Here is a 22,900-nt window from a genome sequence, read left to right on the forward strand (position 1 = left end):
TTTGGGACCAAGGGAAGAGGCCATTAGAATTTTTAATTTTAGATTTTTCCTTTTGTATTTATGATATCAAACATTATGATTACAAGAAGCCATCTACATTCTTCTGCTACAAAATTAGCTAGAACATATAGTGCAGATCATAAAATCGGAAGTTTAAAAAGGACCTTGAAGGTCGTCTGGCCCAAGCCCCCTGCCTGAATGCAGAAATGCTAATCTTGAATCATTCATGAGCCATGTATATCCAGGCTCCTCTTGAAAACTTCTAGTGAAGGAGACTTCACAACTTCCTTGAGCAGTCTGTTCCACTGCTGGCTTTACTGTTCTAAAATGGCAGCTTTCAATTAAGGTCAAATTGGAAGGTTCAAAAACTGGCATACTACCTACTGCCTGTGATCAAAAGATAATATCCATTTCTTCTAAACTGAATTCTAGACTTGTTCCTTAATAACACAATTCTACAGCTTCATTTCTCCCATACCAACTACAAATATAAAATATTTTAGTCAAAGTACTAATTTATTTTCATGTTCTAGCACACGGACTGCAGCTATCATGCACTCGCATGTCAGTAATCAAAAATAATTAGCAACGTCTGTTTTTCTTACCTTGTTTTGCCAGTTACCAGAATCTTTGATGGGTCCATAACTCGACATGCCAATCCTGCTGTATGAATGGTTCGCAGCGCGGAGCTGAGCTGCACAATATATGCCCAAATAAGAGACTCTGGAAGTAGCCCAGCATGCTGCCGGGGCAGAGGTCCATCATGCTGACCTAAACAATAAATATTATCATATCAAAGAAGAAAATGGTATCAACTTCATGTGAAGGCCACAATGTAAAATTTAAGATGATAGATTTTGAAATAAAGAACTGACCAACATACATACTTCTTCATTCAATTCTAAACACGTAGTTACTGAAAAACTGTTGACTAAACACTTCATATTGTAGTTCATGAAATACGCCATTTTTAGTGAATATCTTTGATTTTAGTGAATATCTTCGAATGATAGACTTTCAAAGGGTACAATTCTTTACTCAAATTCATAAAGAATTAATTAATCTTAAGTCAGAATTAAAACTCAGTACAAAAGGCTAAGTTTTAAAAACTGCAGTCTGGCTGCTAATATATCATGATACCCAAATAACAAAACAAACAAACCAACCAACCCAGAAACCAAAAAGCATTCCTAAACAAAAAGCCTACACTGCATAACTGCAATTAGTAATAATTTGTGCCCTTCTGCCACACATGCAATAGAAAGGAGTTTCACATGGATATTTCCCATTCCCTAGCTGTACAGAGAAGAGAAAACACGTTAAAAAATTCCATTTCCATCAGGGAAAAAAAGAATGAAAGATTATGTGGCCAAAAGTTGGAACACTGAACTTTTTTTACACCTCAAACATTTCATTGTGACCCAACTTACTACACTGTCATGCTACAGGAAGAAGCACTTTTCCCAATCACCTTCCAAGAACGCATGAACATATGATAAAAAGCTAACACAAAAATCTTCATCATAAGCTTATCTTGGGTGAGATGAGCCAAGATCAGTATAGCCAAGTGTGTGAACTGCATGTTTTAGTGGTTGCTTCTCAGGAAAATAAAGAGGGAAGACTGATTTTGGATTTAAATTTTCATATTATTAGTAGCTGGTTCTCTTCAATATTAACTGTAAAATACTGCTGTTGTTTATGCGGCATCTAGTAGGACTACAGTGAAAACTTTAGTACTTTAGTGGATACTATAATTTAATTTGAATATAAACCATATTGGATCTTTTAAGAGACTTTTCATAATGCAGCAATAGGGCATGTTTTGCAGCTTTTGGACTATCAAGGTCATTAATGTGGCTCTCTTCAGCAGGGCCTTATTTCATCAACAGTACTCTTAGGCATTTGCCTGAACATTAAGATCACAGACATCATCATCTACCCCATAAACAAGTCAGTGTATAGGGTTTTCCCCAGAAAAGCATCAACATTTCTGGGCATTTGCTCAAAACAACTGTTTAACTGTGTTGCAAAACAAAGAACACAGCTATGGATTTCAGTTGTAAAAGTTAATTTTTTGGAGGGCAGAGGGCTAAAGGGAGATCAATGGAATAGGCATGTTTTTTAATTTAATTTCTGATGTCTTTATGGGCAAGACTGTTTCTCCTTTAACCCAGCAGTGGGAGCTGAGAACAATCTGAAATTCTATTTCTTGTGCAACTGAGGAATCGGTATGAGTGCCATCCTCCACAAACTGGTTTACTTGTAATATCCACTTACCACACTTTTTTACACTATCCCTTCTGTTAACTAGGGGAAAAAAGATGATAAATATAAATGGCTAAATGAATTGGTGGTTGCTTTATTAAGCAAGTTTCTCCCTTATCTCAGATGCACATTTTACTTCAGGCTATACTAATGCATATTTGGTGAACTACAAGATAGGTGAGAAGCCTGGCAGGATAAAACTGGGAGCTTCAGCTGTTTAAAAAACGCACAAAAAAACCAAACAAAAAAACCTAAAACTGAAATATCATTATAATACTTAAGCATCAAACGGTATTTTTAGTACAATGTGTGCCCTATTAATTCCAAACTGAGATAACACTATTGAAAGATCACACAACCCATGTCAACAAGGCAAGGAATCTCAGCACGTATCTTAATGTAATAATAAAAATAAAAAAAGACATCAGATGTTATGTCTCTATTAGAAAGCTGGAGTTGCTTATTATGTTAGCTTGATACTTCAGTAATTGCTGATTTGCAATATTCTTTTTTTCCTCCCTGAAAGGAGAGATCAACATTATTGGCTTTATCAGTGTGTTTAGGAGTAGGTAGCCCAAGATAAACTCTGCATGCTATGCTGCTCAGACTATTAAGAAGCAGACCTCCTTTTTCCTTCCCAAGACAGCAAAGAAAACAATATAAAATGGGGTTTAAATCCTGCGAGAAAATTCTACTGAATATTTAGAATCATAGAATCAATGAGTCGGAAGGGACCTGGACAGATCATCTAGTCCGACCCCCTGCCATGGGCAGGAAGGAGCACTGGGGGTGGCAGGGGTCATAAGACCCCAGCCAGGTGCCTGTCCAGTCTCCTCCTGAAGATCTCCAGGGAAGGTGAGAGCACCACCTCCCTGGGAAGCCTATTCCAGGCTCTGGCCACCCTTACAGTGAAGTAGTTCTTCCTAATATCCAACCTAAACCTATCCTCCCTCAGCTTGTGGCCATTGTTCCTGGTGGCTCCAAGGGGGGCCCTGGTGAACAGACTTTCCCCGAGACCCTGCTGCTGGCCCCTGATAAGGATGTAGGCAGCCACAAGATCCCCCCTCAGTCTCCTCTTGCAGAGACTGAAGAGATTCAGGTCCCTCAGCCTCTCCTCATAGGGCTGGGCACGGAGGCCCCCAGACATACAAGTGGCCTCCTCTGGACCCTCTCCAGGTTCTCCATGTCCCTCCCGAAGTGTGATACCCAGAACTGGACACAGTACTCGAGCTGCAGCCTGACCAGCGCCACATAGAGGGGGAGCAAGACCTCTCGGGACCTGTTAGTGATGCCTCTGTTGACGCATGACAGGGTGCAGTTGGCTCTGCCTATTGCTTTGTTGCATTGGCGACTCATATTCATCCTGGAGTCCATCATGAGTCCAAGACCCCTCTCTGCCTCTGTGCTGCCGAGAGGGTCAGCCCCTAACCTATAACCATAATGCTGGCTCCCTCTCCCCAGGTGCAGCACTCTGCACTTGTCCTTGTTGAACCGCATCCTGTTCAGATCCACCCACTTCTCTAACCTATCCAGGTCTGCCTGGATGCGGTCCCTGCCTGCCGGTGTATTCACATTACCCCACAGCTTGGTGTCATCAGCAAACTTGAACAGGGTGCTCTCCACACCCTCATCCAGGTCGCTAACGAAGATGTTGAACAGCACTGGCCCAAGGACTGAGCCCTGGGGGACTCCGCTGCCCACACCCTCCCAGGTTGACATCCACCTATCCACCACCAAAATTTAGAAGATTTACTTCTTGTTACCTCACTCAGCCCAAGTCACCTCAGCTGAGACTTGAACCCAGATCTTCCACATGGTAGGCAGGAATGCTGCCACACAGCCACCACTACATACTTAGTTTTTGCTCTGTCAGGAATATTGTGAAAACAGAGTTTTCAAAACTATGGTGCAAACAGAAGTCTCTGATTTGAGGTTGGCAGTATTTTCAATTTGGGTTTATTTAGCTTGTCTGGTATTCCAGGCTACTGCTCAAGTGCTGATTTTGCTTATGCTGCTCACTTCCCTGCTCTGCAATGTAGGCAAAAACTAAACCAACTGAATGGTGCTAATCCTCCACTGTCATCTGATAATTCCCCCACTCTCCCCATGTACCAAAATCAGACATGTTTTGTAACTCACAGAGACAGACTTGGTATGGTTCAGCTTACCATGGAACATTCCCCCAGAAGTCCCAGCAGCTCACATGGGTGGATGTAGTCAAGTGGACACACTTGGACATGGCTTTGCAATCTGGTTATTCACACATTCACAGCATGGTTATGCCACACCAGATAGCCATCATCCAAGCAAAGAGTCTTTTCAATAAAGTAGAAAACAATGGAAACTTAGGAGGAGCAAGTAAAAAAAAAAAGATAAAAATGGTCAAGACTGGATCATTTAAAAAATAAAAGTTTTTCGGCCCAGAGGCATTTGCTGGTGATGAAGAAGGTGCTATATGGCATCCTAGACTATTACACAAAAGACTAGATGCAAAAGCTATAGGAGGAAAATTTTTGGATAATGTTCACCCTCTTCAGATCAGAAAGGAAAGAAATTATCTAGTTCTAGTTATATGTAGTGGAATTCTTCTGTCTCTTTCAAGACTACAACCTGAAAGACTTCAACATATGTTTAGTTAATGATTGAAAAGGTTAGAGAGATTTTCAGAGTGGCAGTTCTTATGTGAGCAAGTCATTTATTTCTTGTTAAATCAAATAAAAGCCCATCACCCTTGCTTTTTTGTTTTTTATTTTTGTGCTCTGAGGATGTCAGTTGTGCAAACTTTTAAAGTATAACTATGATCTAAAGCAAAGTGAGGAACAAAATGAGGAAGTGGTTCCCAAGGCAGGAGGTGGGTTTTTTTTTGTGTTCAGCTAAATGTGGTTGTGACTCAAGAACACGATCCTGGATGCATGCTAAAGAAACAGGCTGGCTAGAGAAAAAGCTTCAGGGAAACCAGGGAAAGCCCTAACTGACCACCTAGTCTAGCCCATTAATATATTTTTTTAAGTTCAGTACTTAGATTTCTGTTCCAGATAAGCTCAATCACACTGTCTGAGGCAATAAAATTCAATGGTTGAACAGAAAAAATAAGAACAAAGTTCTTTCTTACTGCAGTTTGTCTAACAACAAATACCCTGCTAAACTCTTGCCAGCTACTCAGCAGACAGAATTCTGCATACAACTATTCAGCAGCAGGTTGTTTAATTAAAAACAAAAACAAAAGTCCCAATGTTTCCCAAATATGAATGTATTAGAGCCCCATTCCAGTTTCAGACTGCAGATTTTTTAGGGCCCCATTCCAGTTTCAGACTGCAGACTTTTCTGTACTGATCATATAGATGTTGAGAGGGAGATTCATAATTTGGAAACTAGTTGGAGCTTTTGAGTCCTGGAAAGCCACAGGCAATTCTGGACTGCAAGACTACCAAATCATCTTGGTATTTCTGCTAAAAAAGTCAGAAGTGAAGCAGTTTACGTTTAAAGCACTACTTTCAGAGTACTTTCAGAGTTGGCACTCTGCTGAGAGAAGGCAGAATTAATACTCTGTGGGTATGTGCTAATGAGAAGCAATAAACTCCAGTGCAGTTTGCACTGGAGTTTATTGTCCCTAGGCACCATGTTTACCCATGTGCCTGGGACCGCAGCAGGTTGAGCCAGTTCAGAGCAGCCCCCGCTGGCAGGAGGCCTGTGGGAGTCAGCCTGACAGCCTAGGGCTGCTCTGACCCAGCTCAACGTGATGCAGAGGCTGTGGCACAAGGGTGCTCCAGTGCAGGGTTAGCCAGCAGACAGCCCCTGCACTGAAGCACCCTCATGTTCTAGCCAGCTGGGTCAGCATCTACATGTGTACTCCGGCGCACTAAATAATGCTGTTGTAGGATAGTACTTGTATTGACAACTACAGTGGCACTTATTAATTTACTGTGGCCTAATAGGGCCGGACACGTCGAGGCTGAGAATTTACTGTGGAGCTAATTAGGCAATTTTGCAGTAAATATCTAATGTAGACACACCCTATGCTATTACTTTTAGGTTGTTTTTATATTCAGAAAGGTTTGTGACAATGACCTCCACTACTCATATCTTCATAGTTATGTGGAAAAAAAAATTAAAAGGTGAATTATTTTCTGGAGGACAATTCTGTTCTGTGACAAGGACAGATGGACAAACTGCAGATTCAACAACAAATAGTTCTGTTGTATAAAAAGCAGCTTGGTATGCCGCCTATCTGCCAAAGAGAGCTTTTTTTATGGTTTTTTTGCCTTTGCTAAAAGGCCTATTTGCCATAAAGCAATATTAGTGTAATTAAAACTATAAATCAGAGCATACAAAGAAAGGTTGTTAAACAAATATTGATAATTTAGATTTTAAAGCACAGGTCAAAGGTTTTTAAAAGTCTTGCTTGTTTCTTTCTTCTCTTCCAAAGTAGAGAGGTGTTCAAGGGAAACTAAGGAGAGGGGAAAAAGAGGTACATTTTGGCTAATATTATTTCCTAATGTTTATTATTATTATTATTACAGCATTATTATTACTACTAATAATCCATCAGGCAAGTAACACCACACTGAAAGAGTCCATAAAACTTCAGCAGGAATTCCACAAGAATAAGTTACATGTAACTTAGTTCTTTCTAGGAAATGAAAACTGATAGCCAAAGCAAGGTGTGAGAATGAGAGAAACTGGAACTGTTCAAACAAATAGATTCTAAACAGATAGAAATCTTCATCTATTAAAAAGGAACATACTCCATTTTTAAAAATCATGTGAACACTGTTAATCTACTGACACTTTTCAGGTAATTATGAGAGCATACCACCTGAAAAAAGAAGATATATTATTGAAAAAAGAAGATATATTATTGAGCAACAACACAAGGAACAGATTCTAAACAGCTATAAAGTAAATGATAACCATGTACACACAGATGGTGTTGAGCATAAAAATAAACCCAAGTTGTTACATCTTTTTTCATCTGTCAAGTGAAAGCTTTACACCACATCCCTTCCAATAAAATTGTGGAAGAGTGTTTGCAGATGACATAGCAAAATGAAAAAAAAAAATAGACCACATTGTAACACCAGAAAGTGACATGTGAAACAGCTATGTGACCACAGTCCTTTTCTTTTAACCGTCAAAAACTAGCTCTCTAAATTGGTATGCTCGAGACAAATATGGTTGCACGTATGAAAAATTCTTTGAATTCTCTATTTGCTGATTCACAGCTTTTATGTACTGAACATTTAAAAGCAATGGAGCCATTTAGAGCTGCATAGCACAGAAATGCCATCCTCTGTACGTGGAAGAGGCTCTTGCTGTGATGCTTTCAGGAGTCTTGTAGGCAGCCACACAGACACTCTTGAGGAATGGAAAAATGTTGTATAAGGTAGACAAAAATCCAAGAATTCAAGGCCCCCTCTACATGTTACATGTATTACATGATTAACTGGTTACCTGAGAAATTAATTTAGACCGACTACACATGCAAAATAACAATGATGCCATAAAAAGGTCCAACCAGCTATAAAGACAGAGCTCAAAAACATGCAATAATGTTATAGCTGTCGCTATCCAGCTTTAATTTGCACATGTAGCAAGGGGCTGAGAGTGGCTTGCAACTGCAGCCAGGACTGGGAGTCCCAAAGCTTAGGTGTCTCTCCACACCCATATGGTCCCAGCAGCTATGGACTCTTGGTCCCAGCAGCTCACCACAGCACCCAGGAAAAGAGGCTCTTGGTCCAATGGTGCCCCACAGCACCTGGGAGGCATCGCTAGGATCAAGAGTCTGGAGAGACTAAGAGACTCTTGGTCTTGGGAGCCACTGGGTGCTACTGTAGCTGCGAGTCCTGTCAACTACAGGACTTGCAGCTGCAGAAACTTTCTACATGATGGTACAGGGACAGCCTGATCCCGGGCTCCCCCTGTACTGGCAATAAGGCAAGTTAGGATTTGATGCCATCTTGTAATGCATGTCATGCAAAATAAACCCATGTTGTTGGATCTTTTTGTATCTGTCAAGTGAAATGCCTGTCATGCATGTGGGGCATTCATGGCAGGAGGTGAGACTGAGTGGAACACGCATCAAATCTTATCATGCCTTTATCTGAATGTCTAGAGGGGCCCTAAGCTATTTTCTCTTGAAGAGCACCTTTTATGGTGCCCACTCTCAAAACTACAAGGCAGCAATTATCCTAAAAGATGAGCCAGGGGAAAAAGAAACCCCAAATATAAAGGACTGCTTCGGCAAACATGGTTATTTGACTAGTCTCTTCTAAACACCAACTTTTGCACTGACTAGTTTGAAGTGGCTATTCTGAAGATCCCAAAAAGGATAGTAAAAATAGCTGAAGCAGAAAAAGGAAATAAAGTTATTATCAGGGATCCTGGTTTTCTGTTTCCTACAGAAAATCAGAGAAAACCACGGATTCCCCATTTTTATCAGAGAAAACATGAATTTTCCCTTTTAGCAGAGAAACCTGCTGATTTCCTGCTTTTGCAAAGAGCTCTACAGGCTGGCAGAGTTTCAGCCTGCAAAAGCTGATGGCAAAAAGGGTGGGAAAGCTCCAGCCCAGCCCAGAGGGGGAGGGGAAGGAGAGGGGGAAGGGCAGGGCCTGAGGCTTTTAGTCACTTCAAAAGGTTAGGTCAGGCTCACTTTCCTTCTGGAGCCCGTAAGGTAAGTGGGGCTTGGAGAGGGCTGGGGGGTTGCAGGGCAGGGCTCGGGGTTGGGCGGGGAAGCTGACTGGGGACTGAGGGATGGGGAAGTGTTGGGGAAAAACACGGAGTGCCCGGCCAGCTGCACACAGAACACGAGCAGCTTGATTGGCCCAACTCAGTTTGGCTTCTCCATGACCTTAAGGGAAGCCGCACATGGAGGTGCTGAGCCTAGTCAGGCTGATCAAGCCGCTTGCATACCACATGCAGCTGAGCAGACACACTGACAGGGAGTGGGAAGGTATTGGGGGAAGGCCTAAAGTGGCTGCCCAGCTGGCAGCATGTTAAACCAGAGCCACCCTGGATTGACCGCCGCATCCTGCGCCGCTTGGCTGCCGGAGCTGTGTGGCCAGCCGTGGGCAGGCAGCGCAGGGTGCAGCTATGGCAGCAGCAGTGAGGTGACGGTGGCTCTGCAAGCAAGCGGCACAGTTGGCCAGAAGGGGAGAGGGGCTCACATACAGTACATGCAGTAGCTGCCACTACCACGCCGTCTTCCCACAGGCAACCACACAGCTCCACAGGCGACACACAAGTTGCCTGGCCGGCTGGGAGGAGGTGACTCGCATGTGACAGCCACCACCACTGCCAGTCATGCCCTGTGCCACTTGCCTGCGGAGCCATGCAGCCAGCCGCAGGAAGGCAGCATGAGGTGCAGCAGCAGTGGTCGTGCGGTGGCTGCTGCTGCATGCAAGGCCTCTGCCCCCCAGCCAGCTGCGCTGTTTGCCTGCTGAGCCATGCCACCTCACTGCTGCACCCTGTGCTGCCTTCCCATGGCCAGCCACACAGCTCTGCAGGCAAGCTCTGCAGCCACACAGCTCTGCAGACAAGTGGTGTGGGGCATGGCAGCTGAGGGCAGGGTAGTGGTGGCAGTGGCTGCTGCATGCAAGGCCATCCCCGCCGGGCAGATTGTGTGAGGCCTGCAGAGGGGTACTGCTGCCCTCACCCCCCATTACAGCCCTGCTTCTGGGAGTGGACACAGATATAAACTCCTCCTCCCCTTTCTTGGTCTGTCCCCCCAGCTCCTTCAGTTCCCTTCCCCCCCAACAAACTTACCTGTTGGGGTGTATGACTGTGCCTGTGGGGCTGTTGTGGGGGGAGTGAGGGGTACCAGCAGCACTGGGGAGGCTGTGGGGGTAGAGTGAGGGGCACCAGCAGAGCTGGGGGGGCACTGTCAGGGGCTTTAATTTGAAAGACAGATTTTGGGGTTATCAGAGAATTTGCATTTTTTTTAAATTAGGGGAAAACCAGGATCTCTGGTTATTATTCAGGAAGGTATTTTATAACAATACTTCATGCTCCCTAATTATTCTAATATTATAAAAGCCTAAGTCTGTCTGTAATACTTTATTCCCACCCTGATTGGCTGACGGAAACAGCCAATCACAGTGCAAAGCATTCTGACAGAAGCCTGTCCGCCATTGAGATAGTGGGAACACAAGGGACAGAGCAGGGGGTGGGGGACCAGGCCAACCCCCCTGCCCTGCTCCCTGGAGGTGGCGGCAACAGAGCAGATTGAAGGGGTGGGGACAAGGCCAGAAGGGCTGGAATTACCTCCCCACAGCCCTGCAGGTAATGCTGGGGGGTGGGGAATGGGCCCGAGCACGGGAAAAGTTGGCCTGCCATGGCAGGGCACAGGACAGCAGGCCTGGCCTGATGCAGCAGCAGCTAGGGGAGGGAAAGAGCGGGTCTCTTCCCCCCCTTGGGCCTGGGTCCACTCCTCCCTCACTTGACCCTGAGCTCACTTCTCCCATCCCTGAGCGGGCCCAATATGGGGGTGCAGCCAACGGACAGGCTGGGGTATCGGCGGTGAGAAAGCAGTCAGGAGCAGGACCAGAAGGGGGGCCGGGGCTCTGTCCCCACTCACTCCCCCCCATCATTCTTGACGGGCGATTGGCTAGTTATATATAAATGCCTAGTTTCTGTTTTAAAAAAAAATTAAAACCTTCTTTCCCAGGAGATCCCAATTCCAGGTCTTATTTTCAATATATTAGTCCACACAGCCAAAATATATTGGTAGCTTCCTTAAAGTTTCATGTAAAATTTCTCCCATTGCTGCTGATCCAAAACCAGAACTCCTTCGAATTAGAAGGCCAACTATTTCCAGTCTCTACTCTAGGATACCACTAGAGAGGCATGGCAAGAAAATAACAAGGTAGATTTATGTGGAAATTGAAAGCCACCCGTGGAAGAAACACAGAACTAAAAATAGCAGTGAGGACTACGTACTTATTCTGCCACACTAATTCTGTATTCAGTTTACATGGGTTGCAATTTTGTTATTAAATAATCTCAGGACTAGATAAATCAAACTGGGTTCTTTTCTTTTGGTACATCACAACTTCCAGAATTTTTATTACTGGTGAAGTTTTAACCATATTTATACCCATTTGACTCAAAAGACAGATCATTCTAAATTGTATCTGCAAATTTGTATTACAGCCTTTCATACACCAGAAACCCACTAGACCTCTGTCATATTGAATGTAATAGTTTGAATGCTTGTAATAAATACCCATTAGCCAGTTTAGAAAAAAAGGCAAAGTTCATCTTTTTATCTAGTGTCATTGCTTGTTTCTGCCTATGTGGTGAATGTCTTGATTCTGAATTCTATCTTTAGAGGCCATGCAGTGAACATGCTGAATGTCTTGGTTTTTGAATATTATCTCTAGAGGCCTTTAACAAAGTTAACCTAAAAGCAACCCTTAGGTAAACATTCCGAGAGATCGAAACCTAGGGACTTCTGAAAAGGGGTTGGCAAAAGAGGTCACAGCGGTGTTATGGAAAATCTCCGAAAAGCAAGAATATGAACTGACCACCCAGCAGAAATCTGTTAAAAGATCCAAGCCCAAATTTGGAAGTAGTGACAGGTTTGGGTAGGAGGGGCCCAAGATGGCAACTCACCCAATAAAAACTGTAACCTACAGTCCCAATTTGGAGGTAACTTCATTTGCAGAACACCCAAGGAAAAATCGCAAGTGTAGGCCATATCAGATCGATCACCTGAACCACCCTCTCTGTGAACAAGAACTTCCGTTCATGCTGAAGCCTAGGAGCACCCGAGTGGGACCGAAGGAAGGGGACTTGTTCCTATCACTGCTGAGACCAACCCTAAAACCATAACTAAAGAATGAAAGTATATCTGGGGATTTGATTTCTAGGAATTCTAGGATTGTAAGTATACCATGAGAAATAGTAGTATTGATTCCAATTTAACCTTTACTTGTAATTGTAGTTGTTTTTGTAATACTAATTCTTATAGCATTGTTAGGGAAGGATTTCTTAAAGCTAAGCAGTGTTATATGTGTAGCAAGGAAATTTAAAATAAAATTGTGTTGTATGAATTAAGCGTGCAATCATTGTGAAATTGTGCAATCAACCAAATATTCCCCCAGCCAGGCGCATCAAATGAATCAGTAAATTGTGTTGGATCTTTCTCTATTCCATAACCCATTAGAGACAACCGATGTGAATCTGAGGAACTAAAATATTAAAATGTATGTTTGTAAGATGCTCAGAGTTCTTTAAATATTTCCTCTTTTTTCATATCTAAACAGTTTACATTTTCAGAGGACTATAAAAAATAATTGCCTAATTAGCTCTCTTAGCTCCTTTTGTAAGCGAGTAAGAATCCCTAGGTTACAAATGGGAAAACTTCAGATGCAGCTATTAAAGGGAAGAGGTTTCAAAGGCATAAATATGACAGATATTTTATTGGCAATTAGAGAGCTGTTGTTCAAATTTTTGAAAATCTCACTAGTAAATGATGTGCCAATTGTCAGTGACAGATAGGACAGATAAATCCCTATTCCAGATCCCATATGCAATATATCAGACCACATAACCAAAAAGTAACAGTAACTTCCTTACTAGCTTCATGTAAAACTTCTCTCATTGCTGCTGATCCAAAAAACAGAATTCCTATGCAGTTAGAAGGCTAACTTATTGATCATTACTTAACTTTTCAACCACTTAGACACCTCTCAAATATTAGAGGAGGTTGAACACATTTTCCTTACCCCACTTCCTTTTCGTGAAATAGGCATCAGCACTTGGATCATTAAAGTGTCTGTTCATCATAGTTTCTCCTCCAGCATGAAAATCGTATGCAAACACAAGAGCTTAAAAATAAAGACATAAATGACAATTAACTCAAATACATCCTGTAAATTACCTTAAAAGGTAAATTCCAGAAAAAACTTACAATGTTCTCCAAATGCTTTAGTGGTAAATACTTCACGCAGGGTTACAATATTTGAATGTTGAATTTTTTTCCACATATCAACCAATACCATGCATTTTGTATTAACAAGACGAAAACCTGAAAGGAGAATAAATCTAGTTTAATTTTTTTTTTTTTGAACCCTTACATTAGGGGCGGGCAAAATACAGCCTATAAGCTGGATCTGGCCTGCCAGGCCATTCTATCCAGCCCATAGGCCTCCTCCAAAAAAACAATTATTACCAGCCTGCAGCTGCCCCTCGAGGCAGGCTTTCAGAGGTCATGTGCCATTGGACTGAGCTGGCTCTGTGCCTCCACCTCTGTGGGGCTCCCAGCACTCTAGCTGGGAGTCCCACATGGAGGCACTGAGCATGATGGCACCTGACTGGACAGTGTGCGAGTGGGGAACTCCTCTCTGCAGTGCCAGGAGCCCAATATGGAGGCATGAAGCCAGTCCGGCCCAGCCCATCAGCGCACCCTCCTGGCTCCAGTGCCAGGAGCCCCTCATGCTGGCACAGAGCCAGCCTGGCCAGTCCAATGGCATGCAGCTCCTAGAAGGAGAGCTAGGAGTCGCACATGGTGGTATGGAGCCCACTTGGCCCAATGGCACGTGTGTGTGGGTGGATGCGTGTGAGATGCATAAGGGTGGAAGGGGCGGGATGTGTGGGTGAGTATGGGCCCCCATGCCCCTCCCTTCACGGTGCAGAGCCCCCATTTCCAGTGGCAGCAGCAGGCAACGGGCCCTGGGGGCACTCATGCCCCATGGCAGGCAGAGCTTCCTTACAGTGCACAGCTCCAGCTGAATCCTGGGAGCCGCACATGGTAGCACAGAACTGGCCCAGCCCGGCATATGCCTTCAAACCAGACTAAACTGACTCCATGCCACCACGTGCAGCTCCCAGCACTGCAGGGAGGAGCAATGTGCCATCAGGCCAGGCTGGGCTGGCTCTGAGCCTCAAAGTGGGCTTGCAGCACTCCAGCTGGGAACTGAAGGTGGAGGCATGGAGCTCACTCAGGCCAATGGCATTCGGCTCAGGAGCTACAGGGAGCTGCATGTCATCAGGCCAAGTGGGCTCTGTTCTGCCACCTGAGATTTCTGGGACTCAGTTGGAGTTGCACACTGTTGCACACTGGCCCAAGGGCCCATTGCCTGCTGCTACTGCTAGTGGCAGGGGCTCTGCACCATGGGGTAAGCATGGTGGGGGGAGTGAATGTGGGGGGGGGGGCAGCCCCCCACAAACCCCAGCCCTACCCACAAACCCCACACATACTCCCATTCACCACCCTGTAAATAGCCCTCCAGGCAACATAATTGCCCACCCCTGCCTTAAGACTTTAATTTTAACATCCAATCCAAAAATACTGAGAAATTAGCAGTTTTACCGATATAAAACTTTGCTTATTCGATTCCAACATGATGAATCCTTATCGTGGCCCCCCTTTTTACCAACAATAAAATTTTAAATGAAAACTAATTCAAGGCTTATACTAAGAATTCTAAACATATAGGTAGCACTGCAGTTTAAAAAGATGACAACTTATGACTTCTCTCACCATGTATCCTCCGAAGGCAATATGGTAGATCATCTTTGCTATTTACAGCTTTGTAGCATGATGTTATATACCCAAAGTTGCTTGTTTTCTGTATCCGATTGAGTGGTGGCAGTGGTTCTAAAGGGAAAAGGCTGTGGTAGCTGTCAACTTCCGTAGGGACTGCTAAAGCAGTTTATAGAAATATATTAGACATTAATTACAGTCGGGGGGAAGAAAAAAAAAACATTATAGTAGCTGAGAACATCAACTGGACTTCAAGTCATTAAAATGTCAAACAATACTCTTTGCATTGTGTCTTAAAAGGCAAGCAAGAGAAAGTTAACACACACAATTCTCGCTCTGATACAAACATCATAGTTTTCTGAGTGTTTTACGTAGTAGATATAGATGTCTTCAGAAAAGCAGTATTACCATATTAAAGGTAAAGGTAAAGTTGGGTACTGTGAAGTGCCAGTTTCATTCTAACATTAAACCAACTCTTATATAGGTGAGAGGAAGCAGCATATTGGCAGCTGTCCAACAAGCTGCCACCTTTTTTTGGTTTGCCTTGAAAATTTATTGTTGCAGGTACTGAGGATAAAGATTTTTACCCTCCCTCCTATGAAGCAACAAGGATAATCACCGGTATCCAACAGGCCTCATAAATATCAACCTCTCAATCAATTCTTTGCTTACATCAGAATAGAATAGATAAGAACATAAGAAGTGCCATACTGGGTCAGGCCAATGGTCTACCTAGCAGAATGTCCTCTCTCTGACAGTGGTGGGAGTGGATGCTTTGGAGGGAGAGCAATGAATCAGGTATATCAAGAATAAACTATCCTCTTTGTATTACCCTCCCAGGTATCCACCCTCATTAGTTCAGAGATGCCAGAGGAAACATCTTCAACAGTCCTGTTTGATAGTTATTAATAGAGCTACTGTTCATGAATTTGCCTACTCCCTTTTTACAACTGGCTATACTACCTGCCTCTAAAGCCTCCTGTGATAACGAGTTCCAGAGATTAACTGCACGCTGCATAAAAAAGTACTTTCTATTTTTAGTTTTAAATCTGTGTCCTACTAATTTGAGAGACTGCCCCTTACCTCTATTATTCTGGGACTTAATGAATAATTATTCCCTGTTCACTTGGTCTATTCCCTTCATTTTATAGACCTTTATCATATTGTCCCCCAGCCTTCTCCTTTCCAAACTGAAGGAGAAGTCTTTTCAGTCTCTCCTGGTAGGGCAGCTACTCCATGCCCCTGATCATTTCTGTTGCTCTTTTCTCCAGCTTTTCTAATTCTATGGCATTCTTCTGATGCAGAGAGCATGGCCTCATACAGACATTCAGTTTCTCCTGCTCTCCAAGGAGAAACCATGAGTGTACAGACATGGAAGATTTTTCTCCCAGAGCAAAAACAACCACTTTGGGAGAAAAATAACCTGAGAACAACCCAGGTTAAATCACTCCCGGCTCAGCTCCTCCTGGGAAAAAATATACATGTTCTCTTCTGAGAGCACCCACAGTCCTGTAACCTCCCAGGACGCTTTGCTCCCATCCTACTGTCTCTCTTGCAGTTTTTGCCTCTCAGACAGGCAGCAACAAGCAGTGGCATTGCTGGGCCCCCTCAGCTAACCATTGGTGGGAGGCAAAAACTGCAGCATGTTGAAAACTGTGGTTTTCACCTCCCCACCAATCAGTAGCAAGCGACGAGCAATGGGGGCCCTCTGCCAATCAGTGGCGAGGTGGGAGGCGCATGGGGAAAACTGCAAGATTAAAGGAGCCACTGTGCAGCACACTTTTGCTGTGATTTTGGTAGGACCCTACCTATGAAGGTTTATACCTCTGAACCAATTAGTCTCTAAGGGCATTTATACATGTGTTTCAGGAACGGCGGGGGGCAGGGAGGCACTTTAATAAGACAGGCTCTGGGAGCCACTAATCAAAATGCATGGGGAGTCACATGCATATCAGTGTTTGTGCTGAAAAACGGCGGCAGGGGCAGTTTAACCAAAGCTTGTTGAACAAGCTTTAGTTAAAGCGCCCCACCCCCATTTTTCAGTGTGGGGACGCTGATACACATGATGCAGATAATAGAGCCAGGTTCAAAAAGGGATTAGACAAATTTATAGACAACAGAGCTATTAAAAGCTATTAAACAGTATAGTTGGAGAGGTTTCCTTTGGCATCCTTAAACTAATGATGGTGAAGATCAGGGAAGGTATGACAGAGAACAGACTACTCTAGATATACTCTTCTATTCGCATGTTCTGCCTCTAAAGCATCTGCTCCTCCACTGTCAAAGACAGGACACTAGGCTAGATGGACAATTGGTTTGACCCATTATGGCACTTCTTACATTCTTATGCAATATTAAGTGCATAAAAGACTTAGCTATTAATAAGCACAAGCCATTAATATTGCAACTTTCTAGTTACTTACCAGGAATATCAGCTTGATCAATCTGAGCCATTGTTATTAAATGTCTGTTGATCAGCTCCTGAGGAACAAATTATTTTATGTTTTCAACTTTAAGGCTATATATAATTGGTTGATCATCTTTGATAAGTTGACATTATAATTCCTTTGAAGGGCCAGCTTCCTATACTGGAATAGCTAGCTGATGTGAGGTACTCTGAAAAAAAAAGTTACCAGCCTGCAAAAGTTACAGACTAAACTTATGGTTTCCTTCTACAGAAAGGTCATTCATAAAAAGTGGATTGAGGCCATGGGAGGCCACCCCAGAACTGCTGCTTCTCAACAGATGGAGACTAGCATCAAGAAAAGTATTTCCCCCGGCCCTAAAGAAGCCTGAGGCAGAAGAAAGAATCTGTGAAGGTACATTAACAAGGCAGACATCAGCAATAGGGGCTTAATATTAAGAAGTACCAATAATCAGAGCAACTCAACTGATGCTTTGCATCTTGTTGCAGGAAGCAGGCAGGTATATGGAAAAACCTGAGGCACAGTTAACTTCATACCCAACTTTGTACGAATTATATATACCAAAGAAATAGAAATACATACTCTGAGCATGTGAACACATCAGTGTGTGTAAAAGCATATACAAAATCTTCTGTAAGTGAAGATTTTCCTAAGTATAACTCTATTTCACTTAGTTTTATTTCAGAATTTGTTTAGAATGCAGCTAATACTCAAGAAGTGTTATGCACACAAATTTCAAGAGGCTATAAAATACTCATCTTTAAGCAAACTTTTTTCTTCTAGTACACATTCCTAATGAAGGTACTGCATGTGAAGGCAATGCTGTTATAAATACTTTTGTTTTTTGGTACTTCATCTATTACATGATTATATATAAATACTGCCTCAGCAGTTTTACAGTGGTCGTTTGTCTTCTACTGATTGTGGCATTCTACTTTATTTTAATAAAGGTATATGGATATTTAATTTAGATTTGTACACTATGATAACTTACCTGTCTGAGTTCATCTGCCATGAAGAAGGAAGGTGCATTTGCTTTTGGCTGCATATAAGCAACATGAGGTGCAGTTGGAGGGTAAATATGATAGTTTGGAAATACCTAAAGACAGATGCATTTAAATAAGACAGGTTTTCTTTAGAATTGGAAAATTTACTATTTTATGTTTATTTTGAACATTTCCTGATCTGTTGAATTTTGTAGTCTCGAAGTAGTACATACACTACAACTACGCGTACGATCATGGACTTGCAAGGCAAGCCATACGAGGAAAGGCTGAGGGACCTAGGCCTCTTTAGCCTAAAGAAGAGAAGGCTGAGAGGGGATTTGATAGCAGCTTACCAGAGGAGCGCATTAGAAGCTTCATAAAACAACTGTTCACTACTGTGCCCCCAGGGAAGACCAGGACCAATGGATACAAACTCCTGGAAGGCTGCTTTAGGCTTAATACCAAGAAAAACTCTTTCACAGTCAGGGTGTCCAGACTGTGGAATAAACTCCCTTCAGAGGTAGTGCAATCACCTACCCTGGAGGTTTTCAAGAGGGGACTGGACAGTCACCTCACTGGGGTCACTTAACCCCAGTTGTCTTCCTGCCTAGAGTGTGGGGGCCAGACCCAATGAACTGCAAGGTCTCTTCCAGACCCTAACAATCTATTAATCTACTCCCTCCAGAGATGGTGAAAACACCTACTCTGGACTCTTTTAAGAAAGATTTAAGAAGATGCTTATGTTACTGGGATCCTTTGACCCTAGCTGACTTCCTGCCCTTGGGGCAGGGGGCTCAACTTGATGATCTTCCAAGGTCTCTTCCAGCCCTAATGTCTATGACATCTATATTCACTACTAATGTTACCTTAAAATAACAAACTGTCCTTTCTCCTTTTTTTGTAAATACAAGTTTTCCTTAATATGGCAGAAATGAAGATCATCTGTACACTCTTTATTAAAAATTACTTAAACAAGAAAAGCAAAAACAGAGAAATATTTTTTCTGATCTTTCAGTTGCAATAATCTTAGCTGTAATGCCTAAATATGACAATGAGATTTGAATTAACAATACACTTTAATTTTCCATGAGTACTATCCTTCCTTATAACCTGTGGCTAAATTAAAGACTTGCAAAGGAAAAGAACTTCAACTGGTCCATTTAAGTGTCATTTAGGTGGCATTTCTTAGTTGTCATCAAAACACTGCTAGTCTTTCGTCAACCTCTTACCAAAATTCTGCATGAAACTATATGTACAAATTTTCTATCTGAAGATCCCATGACAGTTTCATTCTTACCCAAGCTGTACAACATTCTTTTATGTTTCTCCCTCACCATTGAAGTATTTTAGCATTTTTACAGTGGGTCAGACTCAGAAACCTACTCCTAATTGCCATTTGTGATGAGTCACAGTGCTCCATTTAAAAAAGCACTCAGCACAGAGGTGAGGAAATGGAACAGTATAGAACAGGAGTGTCCCATGGTGGCCTACTCCCAATGCCAAATCATCTGCCCTGTAGGACTCCCCACAGGTCTGGAAATTTGGCAGTGGGAGAGCAGCGGTACCACTCCCCCTCTGCCAAATGTCTAGACCTGTAGGGAATCCCAGGCCCTATGTGCCAGTTCAGGTATCTGATGCCAGTGTGTGGAGGTGGGAGGGTGTGGCATCAGGCCTCAGGGCCTGAACCCCACATATAGGAGCTATCCGAGGCTCACAAAGGCCAGATACTGGTGTACAAGGCTTGATCCAGCCCAAGGACTGGCTCTAATCCCTCATCTGGCCCGCAGGGCAAAAAAACCCACTTAAGCACTAATACACAGCATGAAAAGAAAGAAAAAAATCCTGCTCCATATCACTGTGATTAATCTTGAATAATGCCACCCAGCCTAAGAGCACAGGATAACAGCTTCTGGGCCAAATTTCAAGAGAATGCAAAAAACAGCAAAATGAAATACAACTCAAACATCTGCATTTTAGAGAAAAGCTAATTCAATACCTCCCTTACACAGTAAGGGCAAAAGAAACAAACGTACCATTCCTGTGAGGGGTGCTGGAGTTGTATCTGTGTAGAAATATGTTGTTCCACCCACAGTTTCCTTCTGAATCACCTGACCACTAGATGGAGGCTGGGAGACGGCGTTAGCAACAGAAGTAGAGGCACTAGTAGGCACCATATAATTTGCTGGATTAGGAGTATGACTTCTTCTTCTGGGAGCAGGAGATGTATGAGGAGTAATTTTAGGAGAATGAAGAGGAGACGATCCTGCAGACAGTGACATTCCTTAGGAAAAAAAAGAAAAGTTCTTGAGTAAACTTTTGCTCTGTGGGAAAGACTAACTTGCAACAAAATAAAGTTTCAGGTAGATGAGAATCACCTGCTATTTTTCTTAATGAAGATTTAAGGGGGCAGATAAGAAACACAGCTTGAACAGGTACATTATCCAAGGAAGGTTCATAAAAAGAAACACCTTTTAAAAAGGAAGAAGGATAACAAGTTGCACTGGGACCTTATGGCCTAGATTTAGGAGGAAGAATTAGGAAAATACACAGAATACTGTGTCAACAGGAAATAGCAAAGGTATCAAAAATGGGGTCCTGAAAAAAAGGAAGAAAGATAAAATTTGAGTATGTTTGAAGGGGAAGACCTGATGTAATTGTGCAGACCAGTGGTGTCCCAATTCATCCAGCCCTATAGGACAGCTGAATGGTTCAGGGTTGGTCTACAGATTAGATCTGGGGCATAGAGATTTGTCATCTATCTGGTTGCCTGCGCTGGAATTTGGTGATGGCAGCGTTAATTCTTGAGGCTCCCAGAGCCACCGCAACGACTGCTCTTCCTGGAGCCAAATTTTCAATCCCACGGGTAGCCTTGCTGGCTAAATGATATGGCTCTACACTCTGGATCTAGCCTGCAGGCTTCTTCACGGGTCTGGAAATTTGGTGACAGGACAAGTGGTGGCAGGGTGAATTGTCAGGGCTCTGGGAGCCCCAAAAATTATTGCTGCCACCACTCACCACACTGCCAAATTTCCAGAATCCAGCCCATGGGCTGTATGTTGGTCACCCTTAATATTATAAACAATTAATTATCCAAGAAATCCAAAATTGTTACTTTGAATCCTCACACACAACACTACAAGGCACAGTATCTGGAATACCAAAACACCCTACAACATGCCACTGATAAAAGTAGAGGAAACAAAAGCACTGCCAAGGCCTGCTTCTCCAACAAAAGGGAAAAAGTTAATTTACATGCTCAGAATTTCCAGCCTGTTTATGAACATTATATAATAATTTAAAGAGAGTAGTGTTATTCCCTTTTGTATGATGATCAAATACATAAAAACAGTAATATTACTATAAACAAGAAAGTCATATATGATAAAGGTGATAAAACCTACCATAAATTTGGGCTGAGATTTTAAAAGAAATAAGGATGTTCATTACAACTGATAGAAGGTAGATGCTCCTTACTCATCTTAAAAATTCTTAGCCTTAATGAGTAAATTTATTACAGCAACAGGAACAGCTAATGGCACTGTACTGCATGCAAACTTTTATTGTTATTTAGGTAGAAAAATAAACTACTTGTTCAAGACCTAACAGAGAGAGGCATAAAACATACAGCTACTCCCTAACCCAACCTATTCAGCTCTTTATGAATTTTTTTAAAAAAACCCCTCCAATATTTGTTAGATATTTTCAGATTGTACAGCAGAAATGTCAATCCACAAAAATTCCAGGCAGTTTATTTTACTCTACTTAAACTCCTTCCTTAGAAAATCCCAGGATGAGTAGTTAAAGGTGAGTATTAGAGCTAGAATTTGGTATCACTCAGTCTAGGTAAATTACTTTTCAGCAGAAGTAACATGTCTAACTTATTTCTCATTATTTAACATTTAAAAATTTTATGTTACCCATGTCCTTTTCTGTAAAACTAGCTAGTTTTTGCTTGGATTAAAAACTTAGCAGTGTGTAGTCATTAGAGATCAGGAATTTGTTTACTACATCAACTCTGTTCAAATAAGATGGCATAATATAGGAGTGTTCTGGTGTATCAGCAAGTAATTAGCTGACTTGATGATACACACAGACACACAAGTACACACAAGTTCTATTATAAAAATATAGAATATAATAGTTTTTCCAAAATCATATTCCTTTTCTATAACTATGCCATACCACGATCTACATTTACCAAGCATTAGAATGAGTCAAAAAATGTAATACAGATGCTAGTCTGGTGAAATTTAGGCCATGTTTCAATTCTATATACCTATGGAAAGCTAATGTTAGCTTTTTTTCATTAAAAAAAAGTTTCCATTAGTTTGGAATAACGCAAACTTTTCTTAGTTTCAAAAGAAGCAAAAGCTATTTTTGAAACAAATATTCTGATGATATTATTCAAACCATTTAAAAAATATGCAACCTAACTCTGGGTAAAATATCTGGTGACCAGGGAAGAGGCTTTTATAAAACACATGCACAAATAATTCAGTCCATCTATTTCCTTCATCAAAAGTAGATACTTTTCAGATAACAGAGAGATTTCTTCTGCAATCTTCCATATCTTCTAAACTTAAGATCAGCCTTATCTTTACTATAACCCTTGGTGCATTTTCCTCCGTTTTTGAGCTAGCATGGACTAGTTATATTTTCTAGGACTTTTTCCTTTTTATAAAAAACAGGGAATGCTACATGAACCAAGCTAGTCTTTCTTCTAGAATGGCAGCTTAACT

General features: G+C 42.2%; 1 protein-coding gene across 4 annotated transcripts in view; it reads right to left on the reverse strand.

The window, feature by feature from the left end:
- Positions 1-22,900, reverse strand: part of PAN3 (poly(A) specific ribonuclease subunit PAN3) — a 123,321-nt gene that overhangs the window by 23,396 nt on the left and 77,025 nt on the right. For 3 of the 4 annotated variants that reach the window (XR_016439245.1, XM_090028306.1, XM_090028325.1), the window contains 7 exons: positions 20,195-20,442; positions 18,170-18,274; positions 17,173-17,230; positions 14,747-14,908; positions 13,175-13,291; positions 12,990-13,091; positions 606-771 (listed from right to left, as the gene is read on the reverse strand). Coding sequence is in view for 3 of the 4 variants with exons in the window: in XM_090028306.1 (XP_089884432.1) it covers positions 606-771; positions 12,990-13,091; positions 13,175-13,291; positions 14,747-14,908; positions 17,173-17,230; positions 18,170-18,274; positions 20,195-20,442 (958 nt within the window). In the remaining variant the exon portion in view is untranslated. The remainder of the gene's footprint in view (positions 1-605; positions 772-12,989; positions 13,092-13,174; positions 13,292-14,746; positions 14,909-17,172; positions 17,231-18,169; positions 18,275-20,194; positions 20,443-22,900) is intronic. The other variant, XM_090028315.1, reaches the window with a different exon arrangement.

The sequence above is a fragment of the Crocodylus siamensis genome, chromosome 1, assembly GCF_052110815.1.
Source record: "Crocodylus siamensis isolate JL-2025a chromosome 1, ASM5211081v1, whole genome shotgun sequence".
NCBI lineage: Eukaryota > Metazoa > Chordata > Crocodylia > Crocodylidae > Crocodylus > Crocodylus siamensis.